Raw genomic sequence first — 15,195 nt, forward strand, 5'->3', positions numbered from 1 at the left:
AGCCTCTCCTCGAATGGATGCCGGTGGTGGCAAAGGACCAGGATAGCTTTAGCTGTACTTAGTCCTGACAAAACAAGGCTCGTACAAGGAGCACGGAGTCGCATTAATCGCAATCACGTATGTTCACGTGATCACGTCTCTTGGTTTAATCCAAAAAAATCACAGTTCTGTGTTACGACAGGGACGGGAAATTTACATTACTAAAAAATATTGCAACTTGCAATGTTAAACTGATTGTGATTCTGAATTTTAAGCTATCTAATACTGGTATTTTCTCTGCATCTGCTTTGTATAATCTCGTCAAAGCGAATTCTCGGGGCATTATATTGCCAGAGTGCCCGGTATGAAGCTCCAAAATTTCAAAATTTTCTTTTTCTCATATATCTCTGCGCAACATTTTACCCGGATAAGTTTTTTTTTATAAAAAAGCTCCGCCCCTTAACCCGACTCCTAATCCGGACTAACCCGCCGCCTGACGCGGGGTCCACCCCAACGAGCTACCTATTCTGTTCCGCCTTCCTCCGGCCGCCCCTTGCCCGCCGCTCTGCTCTTCCAGCCAGCCACCGCAAAGAGCGCAGCAAAGCTGGCCACCCTCTGACAGCTCAGCTCCTCCCAAGCTCGCACTCTTATATCTCTTCTCCCGCCCCCCAAACCCTAATCCCCAGTCCAACCTCTCTCTCTCTCTCTCTCTCTCTCTTGCGCGCAGGCTCGAAAGAGTTTCCAGAGCGTACCTGAGAGATGGCAGAGGAGCCGCAGCAAGAGGCCGCCGCCGCGCCCGCCGCGGCCGAGGTGGTCGTGACCGAGGCGGCGCCGGCGGAAGCGGAGAAGAAGGCGGAGGTGCCTGCGGCGGCGGAAGCGGAGCCCGAGGCCGAGGCGGAGAAGAAGGCCGATGAGGCGGCGGTCACCGCCGACGATGCGGGGGCCGGCTCGTTCAAGGAGGAGAGCAACCTTGTGGAAGACCTGCCCGACCCAGAGAAGAAGGCGCTCGACGAGTTCAAGCAGCTGATCGCCGCCGCCCTCGCCGCCGGTGAGTTCAACCTGCCACCCCCGCCGCCGCCGCCAAAGGCCAAGGAGGAGCCCAAGGCCGAGGAGACGAAGACGGAGGAACCCAAGGCTGAGGAGCCGGCCAAGGAAGAGCCCAAGACCGAGGAGCCCGCCAAGGCCGAGGAGGCGGTGGAGGAGCCCAAGACCGAGGCGGCTGCGGAAGCCCCGGCGGAGGAGGCCAAGACCGAGGCGCCGGCCGAGGAGACCAAGGCCGAGGTTGTTGCCGAGGAGGCCAAGCCGGAGCCAGAGGAGAAGACCGTCGTGGTCGCCGAGGAGGATAGTGCCACCAAGACGGTAGAGGCAATCCAGGAAACCGTCGTGCCCGCCGCCGCCACGGCGCCGGAGGCGGAGGCGGAGACGCAGGTGGCCGCGCCTGAGCCCGTGCTGATCTGGGGTGTGCCGCTGGTGGGCGACGACGAGCGCACGGACACGGTGCTCCTCAAGTTCCTGCGCGCGCGGGAGTTCAAGGTGAAGGAGGCCATGGCGATGCTCAAGTCCGCGGTGCTGTGGCGCAAGCGCTTCGGCATCACCTCGCTCCTCGACGCCGACCTCGGCCTGCCGGAGCTGGAGAACGTGGTGTTCTACCGCGGCGCCGACCGCGAGGGCCACCCCGTGTGCTACAACGTCTACGGTGAGTTCCAGGACAAGGACCTCTACGAGAAAGCATTCGGCGACGAGGAGAAGCGGGAGCGCTTCCTCAAGTGGCGCATCCAGCTCCTGGAGCGCGGCATCCTGTCGAAGCTGGACTTCGCGCCCAGCGGCATCTGCTCCATGGTGCAGGTCACCGACCTCAAGAACTCGCCGCCCATGCTCGGCAAGCACCGCGCCGTCACCCGCCAGGCCGTCGCGCTGCTCCAGGACAACTACCCCGAGTTCATTGCCAAGAAGGTAACGGCTCTCAGCGTCAGTTGAATTATTGATTTGGAATTTTGTTGCTGCATTATTAGGATTCAACGTTGCCACAATGATTCCAAAAAATTAGTGCAGTAATGTGAAAGATTCCAATTTTGCGCAAATGTTGTTCAACGTTGGGACTAATGATTGGGCCAAAGCTTATTCTTTGGGTATTGTGATATATAGATTGAATTGAACCTTTATGGTGTCGTGGTCGGTGGACTATTTTACTCTGATCCGGCTGGTTTGAGTTGACTGTTGTCGTTTGGTGTGTGCTTTGGTAATTATAATGTAAGGTTGGGACTTGGTATCTTTTCCCTTAGTAAATTTTCCACATGATGAAAGTTTACTGTTAGAGCTAACAAGATGAAATTGATTACATCTTGAGAAGTTTCTTCAAATACCAAATGGAATTCTAAATTTGTTTGGTTCACCTTGTGCAGGTGTTCATCAATGTGCCATGGTGGTATCTCGCTGCCAACAAGATGATGAGCCCGTTCCTCACACAGCGCACCAAGAGCAAGTTTGTTTTTGCTAGCCCGGCCAAGTCAGCAGAGACTCTCTTCAGGTTTGGCACCACAAAATTCGAAGTTTCTGCTTATTAGAACTTCCAGGCATTATGTTCCTTATGTATTGGCTATCTTATCTCAAAATTCAGATACATTGCACCTGAGCAAGTCCCAGTCCAATTTGGAGGTCTCTTCAAGGAGGATGATCCTGAATTCACCACCTCCGACGCGGTCACCGAGCTCACCATCAAACCCTCATCTAAAGAAACCGTTGAGATCCCTGTCACTGAGGTTGTTCTTACTAGACATCCTAATTCACTAGTCATGAACATTGCAGAGTCGTCATGGATTGTTGTTACCAACTGTTTTGCATATGTACGACTTTTGCAGAACTCCACAATTGTATGGGAACTCCGGGTGCTCGGTTGGGAGGTGAGCTATGGGGCAGAGTTCACCCCCGACGCGGAGGGTGGATACACTGTCATTGTTCAGAAAACAAGGAAGGTGCCTGCCAATGAGGAACCGATCATGAAGGGAAGCTTCAAGGTTGGCGAGCCTGGCAAGCTTGTGCTAACCATCAACAACCCTGCATCCAGGAAGAAGAAGCTCCTTTACAGATCGAAGGTGAAGAGCACCAGTGAATGAGTGTGAGGCCGCCTGGGTGCTAGAATTACATGATCAACAGTTCACCGAGCATGATAGAAGAGAGAAGAAACCTTTTGGTTTGGTTCGTTAATTTATTGGGTTTGCTGGTTTTTGGTTCACATTCTATATTTTGTTTGGTTATCAACCAAAGTGAGCTTGTTTTTGTGATAGTAGCTGGGAAGAAGTATAATGACATTGTGATGGATGGTTGTTGAGGAGGGCTGGGGAGGAAAAAACTGTGAAGGACTGGGGAATGTCTGCCCCTCTGTGGATGTGTCTGTACATTGCATCTCTGGATTCTCATTGATATCATGATATGTTAAGTTTAGGAGTACTTGTCTCATCATAATTCAATCCATGTTACTCTGCATGTTGCTTCTCTTCATGTCCTTGTCCCTGTTAATGGAACGCTGTCTGCTGTCCCTGGATATCAGGGATCTCTATGCTCCAACCATTTCCATGCTCATTTGCTGCAACAAGTGGGATGTCCTCAAGGTAACCAGCTGCAGCATTCATAATGTCCAAGTCATGGATTCACAGAAACTACTGCTTTGATCATATCCTGATGGCTGCACCTAGGATGAAATTATCTGGCCGCCGGTGCCATACCCTGCTTACTGACAGCGCTGCACTTCTCATTAGGGAAAGGATTATATAAAGCAAACCACGTTTCCATCAGCCTCCTCTGCACAGACCACGCCTACCTGGGGGTGCCCTCCAAAAAACAAGCAGCAAAATGACAAGGCTGCAGGCCAAACGGAAAAGGGCGGGTCGGGCGCTTGTGCAGCTAATGATGGGCGTAAACTAAGCGTGGGTGGTGGAACATCCAGAGGCGGGCGCCGCCGCTCCTTCCAAGGCTGTCATCGTGTTCCTCAAACGACAGCATGCAAAGGAAAGAAGAAAAAGAAAACCCAAAGCGACGGAAAGCGGGGCCGGAACAGCTGTTGCAAATAAAGAAGGCGAAAGAACATGGTGGCGGATGGGATGGCTCCTCTCCTCTGCAGCAGTTGCAAGGCGAGGAGTAGAAGACGACCTCCCATCTCCCCTCCCCCTTGACCCCAACAAGGCCAGCAGTAGAATACTACTCATGTCCAGATTGGCCATGTGCTCGGAGGCGCCTTTAATGGCTGAATCGCGAGGGCTTTTCGTTCTGTCTGGGGAGCTTGAGCGAGGCGCTGCCGGACCCGGCGCCGCCGGTGAGGCAGGTCGGCAGGACAGGAGCTGGGTTTACCGGTGGGGTTTTGGAGAGCTGGCATGTGCGTAGACCCGCGTTTTTTCTCTAGTTATTTTTCTTTTTTTGCTCTCCGTCTTTGTGCCAAGGCTCGGAGGGGCCCGTTTTGTGGCCTTTTTAATCGTGGGAAAAGAAGACGGGTCATGATGATTAGCGGCGTTGACATGCGCCTCTGACATTTTTTAAATACTTTTGAAAAAATGTTTATGATGGAATACGTTTAGATCAAAGGTAACACAGCGTTCGGCCTGCGGCTCCTAACGAAATCCCCCCAACCAACAGCGTCCGAGAAAGCTTCTCAAAAAAAAAAAAAACAGCGTCCGAGAAAAAAAAAACAGCGTCCGACTCGGAGCCTCAACGGCAGGCTTGGCGCCATAAAACGCAGACCTGCCGGGGGCGTCCAGGAGAAACACGAGAGATCGATGCTCTTGCAGCGTACGCATCGAAAACCATCGCGAGGGAGCAAGTTCGGAGGCCGGCGCGCGGCATGGGGCGGCCCCAAACCCTGGCGGCGTGGGCGTGGCTCCTCCTCGCCGTCCTGGCCCTCTTCGTCGCGCTCAGCGCCGCCGCGCAGGTCAGGACCACCGACACGCGCTGGAGCTTCCACCTCCCGCTGCCCAGCGGCGTGACCGGCGCCGAGAGCCTCGCGTTCGACGGGAGGGGAGAGGGGCCCTAGGGCCTACGCCGGCGTCTCGGACGGCCGCGTCCTCCGGTGGGGCGGCAGCGCCGCCGGCTGGACCACGTTCGCGCACAGCGCCAGCTACCGGAAGATCCCGCTGTGCACGGCGGGGGTGGTGCCGTCGGAAGAGACCGAGAGCATCTGCGGCCGCCCGCTGGGCCTGCAGTTCCACGCCGCGACCGGCGACCTCTACATCGCCGACGCCTACCTGGGGCTCATGAGGGTCGGCCCGGGCGGCGGCGAGGCCGAGGTGCTGGCCGCCGGCGCCGACGGCGTCCCGTTCAACTTCGTCAACGGGCTCGACGTCGACCAGTCCACCGGCGACGTCTACTTCACCGACTCGAGCGCGACGTACCCGAGGCGGTTCAACGCCGAGATCATGATGAACGCGGACGCGACGGGGCGGCTGCTCAAGTACGACGCGCGGTTCGGGCGCGTCGCCGTGCTCAGGTCCGGCCTGCCGTACCCGAACGGCGTGGCGGTGAGCCCCGACGGCGCGCACGTCGTGGTGGCGCACACCGTGCCGTCGCAGGTGTTCCGGTACACGCTCCGGGCGCCGGCCGGTACGAGCTGCTGGCGGACCTGCCGGGGTACCCCGACAACGTGAGGCGCGACGGCAGGGGCGGCTACTGGGTGGCGCTCAACCAGGAGAAGCAGCGCCTGGACGCGACGCCGGCGACGGCCCCCGTCAAGCACCTGCTGCGTGCAGACGGAGGAGCTGACGGCGGCCAAGGGCGTCACGCTGAGCGACGTGGCGGAGAGGAAGGGGCAGCTGTGGTTAGGGTCCGTGGAGCTCGAGTACGTCGGCCTGGTGGCTTGAGCTGCCAGCACAGTGTCGTTGGTAGTGTCATTAGGGATTGGATTAGGAAAAGATATAGTATATAGGTAGTAGTATAGTTACAGTTAAGACGTCCGTATGGTCACGTGACTAAGAAGTACTAGTACCAACATTGTTATTATTACCGATTAATAAAGTTCATTATATTTTTTGACAAGATGTGTTAGCTTCATAGCTTGTGTGTGCTCGTGCTGTCACCTGGCAGCTTGACAAGCACCAAATCCACGTTCTTTTCCTGAAGAAAAACCTGCTTTGCTCGCAGGATCGGTGTCATCTAGGCCTAGTGTCATCCTTCCCTGACCCGGGTCCAGCCAAAGCTTACGATCAGTGAGCGAACAGTGCGTGCCCATCTCCATGCGTTTTACGCACATGCACGCACCAAATCCTAGTATGGCCTCCATTTGATTTCCTTGAGAAACCAGCAGAGGACTGCAGAGAAAACCAGTAGTTTTGCCGATGGTTTCAGGCGAACGCTGATGGGTCGTGTAGTCTCGTCGTCGTCGCTGCCCGGGGTCGGCGCCACTGTTTCTTGCCGTTGGAATTCAGAGGACGGCTCTGATCTTGAGTTGGGCGTACCTAGACCAATAGACCATGACGAGAGGGCTGAGTTGTTGTTGGCTTGCATCAAGCATTCAAGCGCGCCCTTCATTGGCTCTCATCCTCCATTATGTGCAGACCAAGTACTCCTGCATCAGAGCTGTCATCTCTGTAGCGGAAACGAAAGATGGCCAATATTTTGACCCCCATGTACTCAAAAAGGTCGCAGCTGGGTACAGGCCAGCCTCAGAAAAGGAGAGCCAAAGGAAAAGGCTCCACTGGCCAGTGGGCGAGGAAAGAAATGTGGAAAAGGCGGGAAATAAAAACCAAAGGGAGACTCCGTGTTTTGGGTTGAGAACGGGAAAAGCTCTGCTTTGCAGTCTCGTTCACCCTCCACTGTCCGATGCAAATCACATGTTACAATTTACATATTTACATGGCCTGTCAAAGCGCTGCTGCCTGCTACACCGTTTTCAGCTGGACCATGATGATTGATGAGCTTGGGTGGGTGAGACAATCAGAGCAAGTTCTGAACTTCTGAAGCTATAGTCCGTCTCCGCCCTGAAAAATGGTTGGTCACTGGATTGTTGACCGTCCAAAGAAGCATGAACTATCCTGCTCTAAGCAGTTCCCTGCCAGAAGGTCGGACCTTGGATTCCATTTCCATGGCAACGGTCGCAAAACCGATGTGCGCTGTTTGCAGCAGAGCACTGCTTTTTGGAGCCTCGCATGAGTAGGCGGGACTAAAGTTTTTTTTTTGTTGAAGAAATAGGGACTAAAGTTCCAACATTCAGGTCATGTGTCTTTCCTTGTATTGATGACATGGCAGCGAGACGCCCTTTCCTTATATTTTGCATCCTCGGGTGCTCAAGCTCAAACTTCAGAGCCTAATTAGCTTAAGGCATTAACTGATGCTGATGCTGGAACTGGATTCTGCCCTGTAGTGGCTCCTGATGATCGCCGCTGCTAAAGTGGAAGAAGAACAGATAAATCGATCTGACTGAAAGTCTAACGGTTACGTCTGTCTTGAAGATAGTACTAGGTTCTAGTATAAACAGTATCTACATCGTATCTGTCATCATGATCTAGCCTAGTAGGCTGAACTCTGAAGATGATTTAAAGATGCTTCCGGACAATTTCAGGTTTACGGTAGCTGCACGGACTAGTGAACCAGTTTATCCTGTATTCTCTAACATGCTACGCACAACTGCTTGGTTGTTCCACCAAACACAAAAGCTTGGGATCATCAGATAGTGTTGCTCTTCTTTCCCGTTTCTGATCCTAGACCAACAATTGGTACACATCGAGTCGACTACTGACGCAATCATGCAATAAACAAAGCTGAGCAGAATCGTCGGTTCTCATGGCATTATAACTTCGTATGGAATGCCGAAGATGACAATTGGCAGTTAGTACAAACATACAGCAAAGCGCTTGTATAATCGTATTTAATGATATACATCAACGAACAGCTACCAAGAATAAAGTACACTAAATGTCAAATCTTCTGGCAAGGTACTTGACGAATCTCAGAGCAGTAGTACCACCATTACAGCTTGTTCTAGGAGATCCTCGTTCCTTCAAGCTTGTCCAGGACATCATCTACCACAAAGACACGACCTGTTCGATTCGCTGGCTCCAGCCAGCGCTGTCTGGGGCTTCAGCGGCTGGCCGGTGGGGCCGGTGGCGTCTCCCAGCTTAATGCACTGTAGCGACTGGGTGATTCTCTCCTCACAAAGCACTGTAGCTACAGGGGAAAATAAGCCAGCGCTGGCTGGTAATCCAGCGAACCGAACAGTCGTTTCAAACCTCTGTGGCACACGGCTTGAACCTGGTAGACTACCACATTCACATATTAGAGGCAAGAATGTGTGATGACTACTACTTTGGAGCAAAGATATAGGGCGTGTTTGGTTAGCTGCCTAAGGCGCCACAGCCTAACCTTAGGCGCGCCATAGCATCGGAGGCATGCGTTTGGTGAACAGCTAAAGTTAGTCGGCCACACTTTCTTAGGCGCGGTTCCATCGACATGCCACACAATTTTCACGCCGTACCTGCGGCGGTCGATTTGAGCGCCGCACCTGCGGCAGCATGCTAACCTTAGGCGTGGCGCCTTAGGTAGCAAACCAAACATGCCTATAGTATACACAAATTTTTCTGGAACTGCCCCCTTCCAACGTTTATACATCCCTCTTTTCTTGTTAAATCATGTGGATTGTGAGGGAGAAATCCAACTGGTCCAGATATTCAGTTATACCAGCTATTTAGCTTCTGCCTTCGATGTTGAATTTATGGATGAAGTCAGATAGAACACTGGTGTCATTGCATGTGTTCCTCGTGGATAACCAACTGTCATCAAGCTGAACATTTACATCCCTGGGGCAGGAAAAGGAGTAAGTCGAGCTGTTCAGATTTCATGCAGCACCATTGCAAAAATAAAAATTTATCCATACTCCCAGCATGCTACTTTTTGCATAATGGAAATTTCATCATGCAAGGCATGAGCATAACCGTTAAAAAATTATCACAGAAAACAAGGCATGAGTATAAAACATGAAGCACTGATCTTTTTGCATAATGGAAATTTCATACCTTTTCAGGCTAAGTATTTCGTAGTTTTTCCTCAAGTAATCAGCATGCTTAGTGAGGGCATCCTGAGCATAATCCTTGCCAACAGTTCTAATTGCAGCTGTGTTTAGCAAGTTTTCTAATGAACCATGTTTTTGCAGTAGTTTCACTGCAGTCTTTCTACCAAATCCCGGAACCAAGTGCTGGATTCCTGGAACACCATCTGCTTCATCACCCATGAAGCACCCTGTGCGGCATAATTTCCAATTCATTAGTTGCTCAAATATAAGAGACTCCCAATGCTTACAAAAAATAAATATACTTACGAAGGCTTAAATCTGCAGTTGGATCGCACTTGTATTGAGCGACATAATGCCTTAATGTATAGAAAGACCATCGCCCAATCTCAGGAATGGGCATAACTAACTGAACATCATCTGATATCAGCTGCTTGAAGTCTTTATCCGGCGATGCTATGACAACTCTATAACCTTTCTGTAAAACCTGTTCTGTCAAGGTAGCCACCACATCATCTGCCTCGTATCCGTGGACTCTTACAACCTGAATGTGCCGTTTCCAAATTGTCAGATTCAACAATTCGACCTGCGAAACATTCAGGGAGTGCATTGTTTTAAACATGTGCTGGTTCACCCACCGGGACATTGCATTCGCGGAGAACGTCGACGACGCGCGAGTCAGCGCCGGTGCCGACGCCGCGAGCCCTATGAGCCTTGTACGACGGTAGCAGCCGCCTCCGGTACTCGTTCCCTCCTTCCCCGTCAAAAACCTAAGGCCAGAGAAAAAACTTTCAGAAGTCACCTGACGATGGCTCCTCTTTTGACTTTTCTAGAGTCCGGGAGGGTATGCGTACTCACAGCGACGACGGGGTCGCGGAGGCTGACGTGCGCGAAGAAGAGCGCGAGCCAGCGCGCGAAGGCGCTGAGGCTGCGCTGGGACCCGCGGAAGCAGAGCGGGTTGACGTCGAGGAAGAACACGCGGGGCTTGGTGGGCTCCGACGGGGCGCCGTCCCTGCCCGCCAGGTGCTTGCGGGAATCCCTCGCCGACGGCGGCGCGCTGGAGACGGCAGAGGTTGAAGTAGAGTGCGGAGAAGAGGCGGTGGCGGCTGGAGTCGCTACGAGGCGGAGTGGACGAGACCTGTGGAGCGTCGCTACCCCTGCGGCGGTGACCGGCGACGCTGCGACCGCCCCCACGGCGGGCAGCGGCAATGCCAGCGACGTGGGCATTGCGCCTGCTTTGGTAGCAGCAGCGGTGGTGGGGAAGTTGTGGATAAAAGGGCCGAAACAAATAGTGAGGGAATTTTTATGGGCTGCTGGACAAGCCCAGATATGGATTTTGGGTCAAAAGCCCATGCCGTTCTCATGGGCTATATCTTGTTAAGTGTAAAAGGCCCATAAAAATCATGGGCTATATCATTTTTTTTGTTTAGAGAATATATGGAGCTTCTATATCATATTCTCATCTCTGCAAGGATCTCCAAAATAAATAAATAAAAACAACTCATCACCGCATTTCGTGCGCGGAGGCAACATGCGCTACGAAACATTTGTAAGAGGAATAGAGGATCATGCCCACTACTTTACCAGTTCGACCTGAAAACGATTTGGATTCAAGCAGTGGCTGCGCTCTTCGCTACTGTTTGTGCTTCGCGGCCGTTTTGCAATCTGCTGCTCAGAAATGAGAAATCTGAACGGTGTTTTATGCGCTGGGCTGAACCATAGTTTTAGAGGTTATTCGGTAATTAGACTTCATTTAGTACTTCTAATTAATAGTCAAAGCTAATAAAAATTTTCATGAAATTTTTTTCACCCTCTAGCCAAACATGGCCCTTCAGCGAGGGGATAGGCTCTACCTCTACTGGCATGAATATGCTCGAACGCCTCGCTAGGTGTCACAATATTTCCAGCAAAAACTCTTCATCTACAAAGAAGCCTTCTCTTCTCTTGTGGCGTCGGCGTGAAAGGAGGCATCAGCCATCAGGCCACGGTCTGAAACTCTGAAAGATCCACAGTCTCGTGGCGCAGGTTCATTGAACCTGGCCACAATCGTTTGTCCGTTAGGACGGGAACGTTCAACGTACTCCGTACCGTTGTGATGTGACGTCTGCGGTGAAGCCAGACTCGAGTTCTTTATTACTTTTTTTATATTATTTACGTTGAGGTCTCTTTCCCTGCTTCTTGGCCAAGGACACCAAGGAGCGCATTGAATATTGGTACACGCTATGCTGGAATCGAATGCCGTGTGCGCACTGCCGTGTGATATATTCTCATCGATGCCGGAATTCGCACGCTAGCTTTGAGCTGAAAACTGGAGCTGAGGAATTAGCAACGAAACAGGTGGATGAGTAGCTTAAGGCACGCATGTACTAGGTTTCAATTTGTTTGTCAGCATGAGAGTGGACACGATGCGATTGTTCGTACACTCTGAACCTTGCTGTCGATACCCCAGGACTGGGGTAACCCCTCTTGCTGTGTCTAGGCAAGAGCCTCGTAGTTATCCTTAACTACGCCCTGACGGCCGAGCAGCCGGACCCCTGTGGTCCTGAGCCCTGCTCTCCCGGCAGGGCGGCCCCGGACCCACTCCCCGCCTGGGGAGGGTCCGGTGACGCCACGTATCCCGGAGGAGGTAGCCCTCAGCCAAAACAGCTGGGCCCCCCGGACCCCCAGGGAGTCCCAGACCCTGCCGGCTCCGGACCCCATATGCTATCCGGACCCCTCAGCAGGGAGGGAACAGACACCCCGCCTAGGGGGGTCCGGAGCCGCCACGTGTCCGCAGGCGCAGGTACGCGCGCGGCTGCCAAGCTTCCTCTGGAAGACTTGCCCACCTACCGCATTCAATGCGGGAGACGTTTAGTGCGCTCTGCCGTAGCAGAGCCCGAGGAGACTTTTGCCAGGCTGTACTGTTGGTCGCGTGTTACCAAGGTACCCAGTACAGCCGCCGGCGCCACTTACGCCACACGCGTCAGTCTGCTACGCCAGTTAGACACGACAAACCAGCGACGGAGTATCCTAACGGCTACGCGGGAGATTGTAAGCATCTAGGCCCTCAAGGTATGTTTCGGTGATTAATGACAACCATTATTGTGACTAATGAGTTTGTGCAGCTTAATAGATCATTATCGCTCATTTGGTCATATGTCAAAAGAGGCCCCTAAATTTCATTATTCAAAAAGGCGATCTCGGTATTCAATTCAATTATATGTCAAGGCTAAGGATCTTTCTAGTCCTAAGTGTCACAAGGTTGAGAAGGACACTTAGGTTAGTATAGGTTTTATAGTTTTATAGTGATCGCACTATTAAGAGGGGATAAGGCTAAGTAACTTGAGCATGGACATGGTCATTTGAAAATGGATGCACACTATGGTCACTCAGGTTTCTAGAAGTTCAAATAAGTGGTTCTCAAACTATATCTCAAGAATATTTGGATTTCATTTAAGACTCAAATCAGAAAAGACAAAATCAGAAAAAGTCTATACACCGGTTTAACCGACGCTCTAAATTTTCTATACGTCGGTTAAACGAAGTCAGCAGAGTCTGGACAAATTCAATACACCGGTTAAACCGACGTGTTTGAAATTAACGTCGGTGCATTAGTCCAGAGTTGGTTTTTCCAGGGTATTTCAAGTTCTATACACCGGTTAAACCGACGCTGTTTAAATCAAGACGTCGGTGCAATTGACCAGTGAGATGGTTTTTTCAGAGGAATTCAAAAGTTGTACTCACCGGTTAAACCGACGATAGGTTTGAGTTAACGTCGGTGCAGTTGTCCAGAAACTTGGTTTTTCAGTTGATCAGTGGACAACTACACTCACCGGTTAAACCGATGATACGTCGGTTAATCTGTCCAAGTGGTAACGGCTAGTTTTCAGAAGTGGCAGTTTACATTCACCGGTTAAACCGACGATGACTATTGGAGGGACGTCGGATTAACCGGCGCTACGCAGTTTTCTGGCAGCTTTTCTCCAACGGCTCTATTTGTGTGAGCTGCCTATATATACCCCTCCAATGGGTCATTTCGCCCACTCTTGACACCAGGCAACATCCATACACTCATACTATAGTCAAGAGCCACATTGAGCTTCATCATTCACATACTTGTGCATTCAATCAATCAAGAAGCAAGATTAAGGACTTGAGTAGAGAGAAGCTAGTGTGCATCCGTTCTTGGTGATCGGTTCTTGCTCAAGTGAAGGCCTTAGCTTGTTACTCTTGGTGATTGGCATCACCTAGGCGATCTTGGTGATCGAGGTGTTTCTCGCGGAGCTTGCCAAGGATTGTGGGAGCCCGGAGAAGAAGATTGTACATGGCTTGAGCTCCACCACGCCGGGATGGTGAACGGAGACTCTTAGTGAGCGCCCAAGTTTCGGTGACATGGGAGGTGACAAGACTCTTTGTGAGTGTCACAACGTGGATTAGGGGTGTGTGCCAACACATCGATACCACGGGAAAAAATCCGGTCGTCTCTTGTCCACTCTCTTTATTTAAGCATTTTCTTTCATGCAATTTATTCATGTGCTTGACTTAGAGATCATAACTTAGCTCTACCTTACTAGGCTTTACTTTGTTTTTATCTCTCTTAGCTTGTGTAGGTAGCTTAGTTATCCGGTTGGTGAATTGGTGCCCTACTAGCATTGCATAGGTTAAGGTTGCTTTACCTTGTTTTAGAAATTGAAAAAGGCCCAATTCACCCCCCCTCTTGGTCCATCGATCCTTACAATTGGTATCAGAGCCTCGTTGCTCATTTGGATCATTAGGCTTCACCGCCTAGAGCTATGGCCAAGATGGGTGGTTCGCCGCCTCACTTCGAGGGCAAGAACTTTGCTTATTAGAAAGTTCGCATGGCCGCATACCTTGATGCGATTGCCCCCGAAGTGTGGTTGGCCACTAAGACCGGGTTCACTGGAACTCCCACCACCGAACAATTAAAATGGAATGCCAAGGCTAGAAATGCAATTTTCAAAGCCATTAGTGAGGAAGTCTTTGCTAGAGTTAATGGCATGGACTTAGCAAGTGATATTTGGAAGGAGCTCATTGAAATTCATGAAGGCTCCACTAAAGTTCGTGAGCAAAAATATCACTTGTTTAGAGCTAAGTGTGATTCTTTTAAAATGCTAGCTCATGAAAATTGCAATGATATGTACTCTCGCTTGAATGTCATTGTCAAGGACATTAATGCTCTTGAAGTTTCCAAAATTGACAGTGGCTCCATCAACCGCAAGATTCTCATGCTTCTTTCTAAGCCCAAGTACAACATTATCAATGCTATGCTTCAAAAGGAGAATCTTGATACAATGGAAGTGGGAGAGCTTGTGGGCGAAATTCGCGCTCATGAAATGAGTATCCTTGGTATGACCGAAGAGCCAACAACAAGCAAATCAATTGCTCTCAAAACCAAGGCCAACAAGCACCGCAAGCTCAAGATGATCAAGCAAGAATCTAGCTCAAGCAATGAAGAAGAAGATCATCATGAAAGCTCATCCGATAATGAAGAAGATGGGGAACTTGCTCTCATGATGAGAAAGTTCACACGCTTGAGCGACAAGATAAACAAGAAGGATTACAACTTTGACCCCAAAAGAAGGATGTTTCGGTATAGGGAAGATGTCAAGTACAAAACATGCTACAATTGTGGGGGAAAAGGGCACATCTCTCCCGATTGCCCCAAGCCGGACAAAAGAAAGAAGGACAACAAAGGCAAACATCGCCATGATTCAAGCGATGATGAAGAAGATGAGAAGAAGAACAAGAACAAGAAGCTTGGGAAGAAGAAGAGCCATGACAAGAAGACCAAGCTCTTCCCAAAGAAGAAAGGGCACACCAAGAGAAGCTTCTTGGTGGAAAAACAAGAATGGGTGACCGATGTCTCATCAAGCGAAGATTCAAGTGATGAAGAAGACATCGTCACCATCGCCCTCACAAATGAAGAACCATCACTACCTCCACCTCCAATGTGCCTCATGGCCAAAGGTAACTCTAAGGTATGTGAGAGTGAAGATGATAGTGATGATGTGCTTGACCCTAATGAGTTTGCTAACCTCATTAATGAGTATACATCCGTTATCAAGAGGGAAAAGGGCAAAGTCAAGGTTCTTGAGAGCACTCGTGCCAAGTTAGAGCTTGCCCACTCCGATTTGCTTGGCAAGTACAATGACTTGCTCAAAAAGCACAATGAGTCACTTGTACTTGCTAAGCAAGTTGAAGAGAGCCACAAAAAGCTTAAACAAGAGCATAGG

At 50.8% G+C, this 15,195-nt stretch overlaps 2 protein-coding genes and 1 pseudogene across 4 annotated transcripts; 2 read left to right on the top strand and 1 right to left on the bottom strand.

Annotated features, from left to right (window-relative positions):
* Positions 1 to 524: 524 nt before the first annotated feature.
* On the top strand, positions 525 to 3,462 carry LOC120708828 (patellin-3-like). The gene is made up of 4 exons (XM_039994246.1): positions 525 to 1,932; positions 2,382 to 2,506; positions 2,597 to 2,738; positions 2,838 to 3,462. Exons 1-4 carry the CDS (start codon positions 739 to 741, stop codon positions 3,090 to 3,092), a joined length of 1,716 nt encoding a protein of 571 aa, XP_039850180.1. The 5' UTR covers positions 525 to 738; the 3' UTR covers positions 3,093 to 3,462.
* A 1,299-nt stretch (positions 3,463 to 4,761) lies between these two features.
* Positions 4,762 to 5,994, top strand: LOC120710797 (annotated as a pseudogene).
* A 1,715-nt stretch (positions 5,995 to 7,709) lies between these two features.
* Positions 7,710 to 10,214, bottom strand: LOC120708829 (5'-3' exonuclease-like). 3 transcript variants are annotated; one of them, XM_039994249.1, is made up of 7 exons: positions 10,101 to 10,204; positions 9,821 to 10,019; positions 9,601 to 9,732; positions 9,272 to 9,506; positions 8,970 to 9,192; positions 8,520 to 8,753; positions 7,710 to 8,280 (listed from the first exon to the last, which is right to left on the bottom strand). In XM_039994249.1, exons 1-6 carry the CDS (start codon positions 10,187 to 10,189, stop codon positions 8,642 to 8,644), a joined length of 990 nt encoding a protein of 329 aa, XP_039850183.1. In that variant the 5' UTR covers positions 10,190 to 10,204; the 3' UTR covers positions 7,710 to 8,280; positions 8,520 to 8,641. The 3 variants fall into 3 exon arrangements, with proteins under 3 accessions (XP_039850183.1, XP_039850181.1, XP_039850182.1); XM_039994247.1 differs by having other exon boundaries at positions 9,821 to 10,214; XM_039994248.1 differs by lacking the exon at positions 7,710 to 8,280 and having other exon boundaries at positions 8,387 to 8,753; positions 9,821 to 10,214.
* Between the last annotated feature and the right edge of the window lie 4,981 nt (positions 10,215 to 15,195).

The sequence above is a fragment of the Panicum virgatum genome, chromosome 5K, assembly GCF_016808335.1.
Source record: "Panicum virgatum strain AP13 chromosome 5K, P.virgatum_v5, whole genome shotgun sequence".
Lineage (NCBI taxonomy): Eukaryota > Viridiplantae > Streptophyta > Magnoliopsida > Poales > Poaceae > Panicum > Panicum virgatum.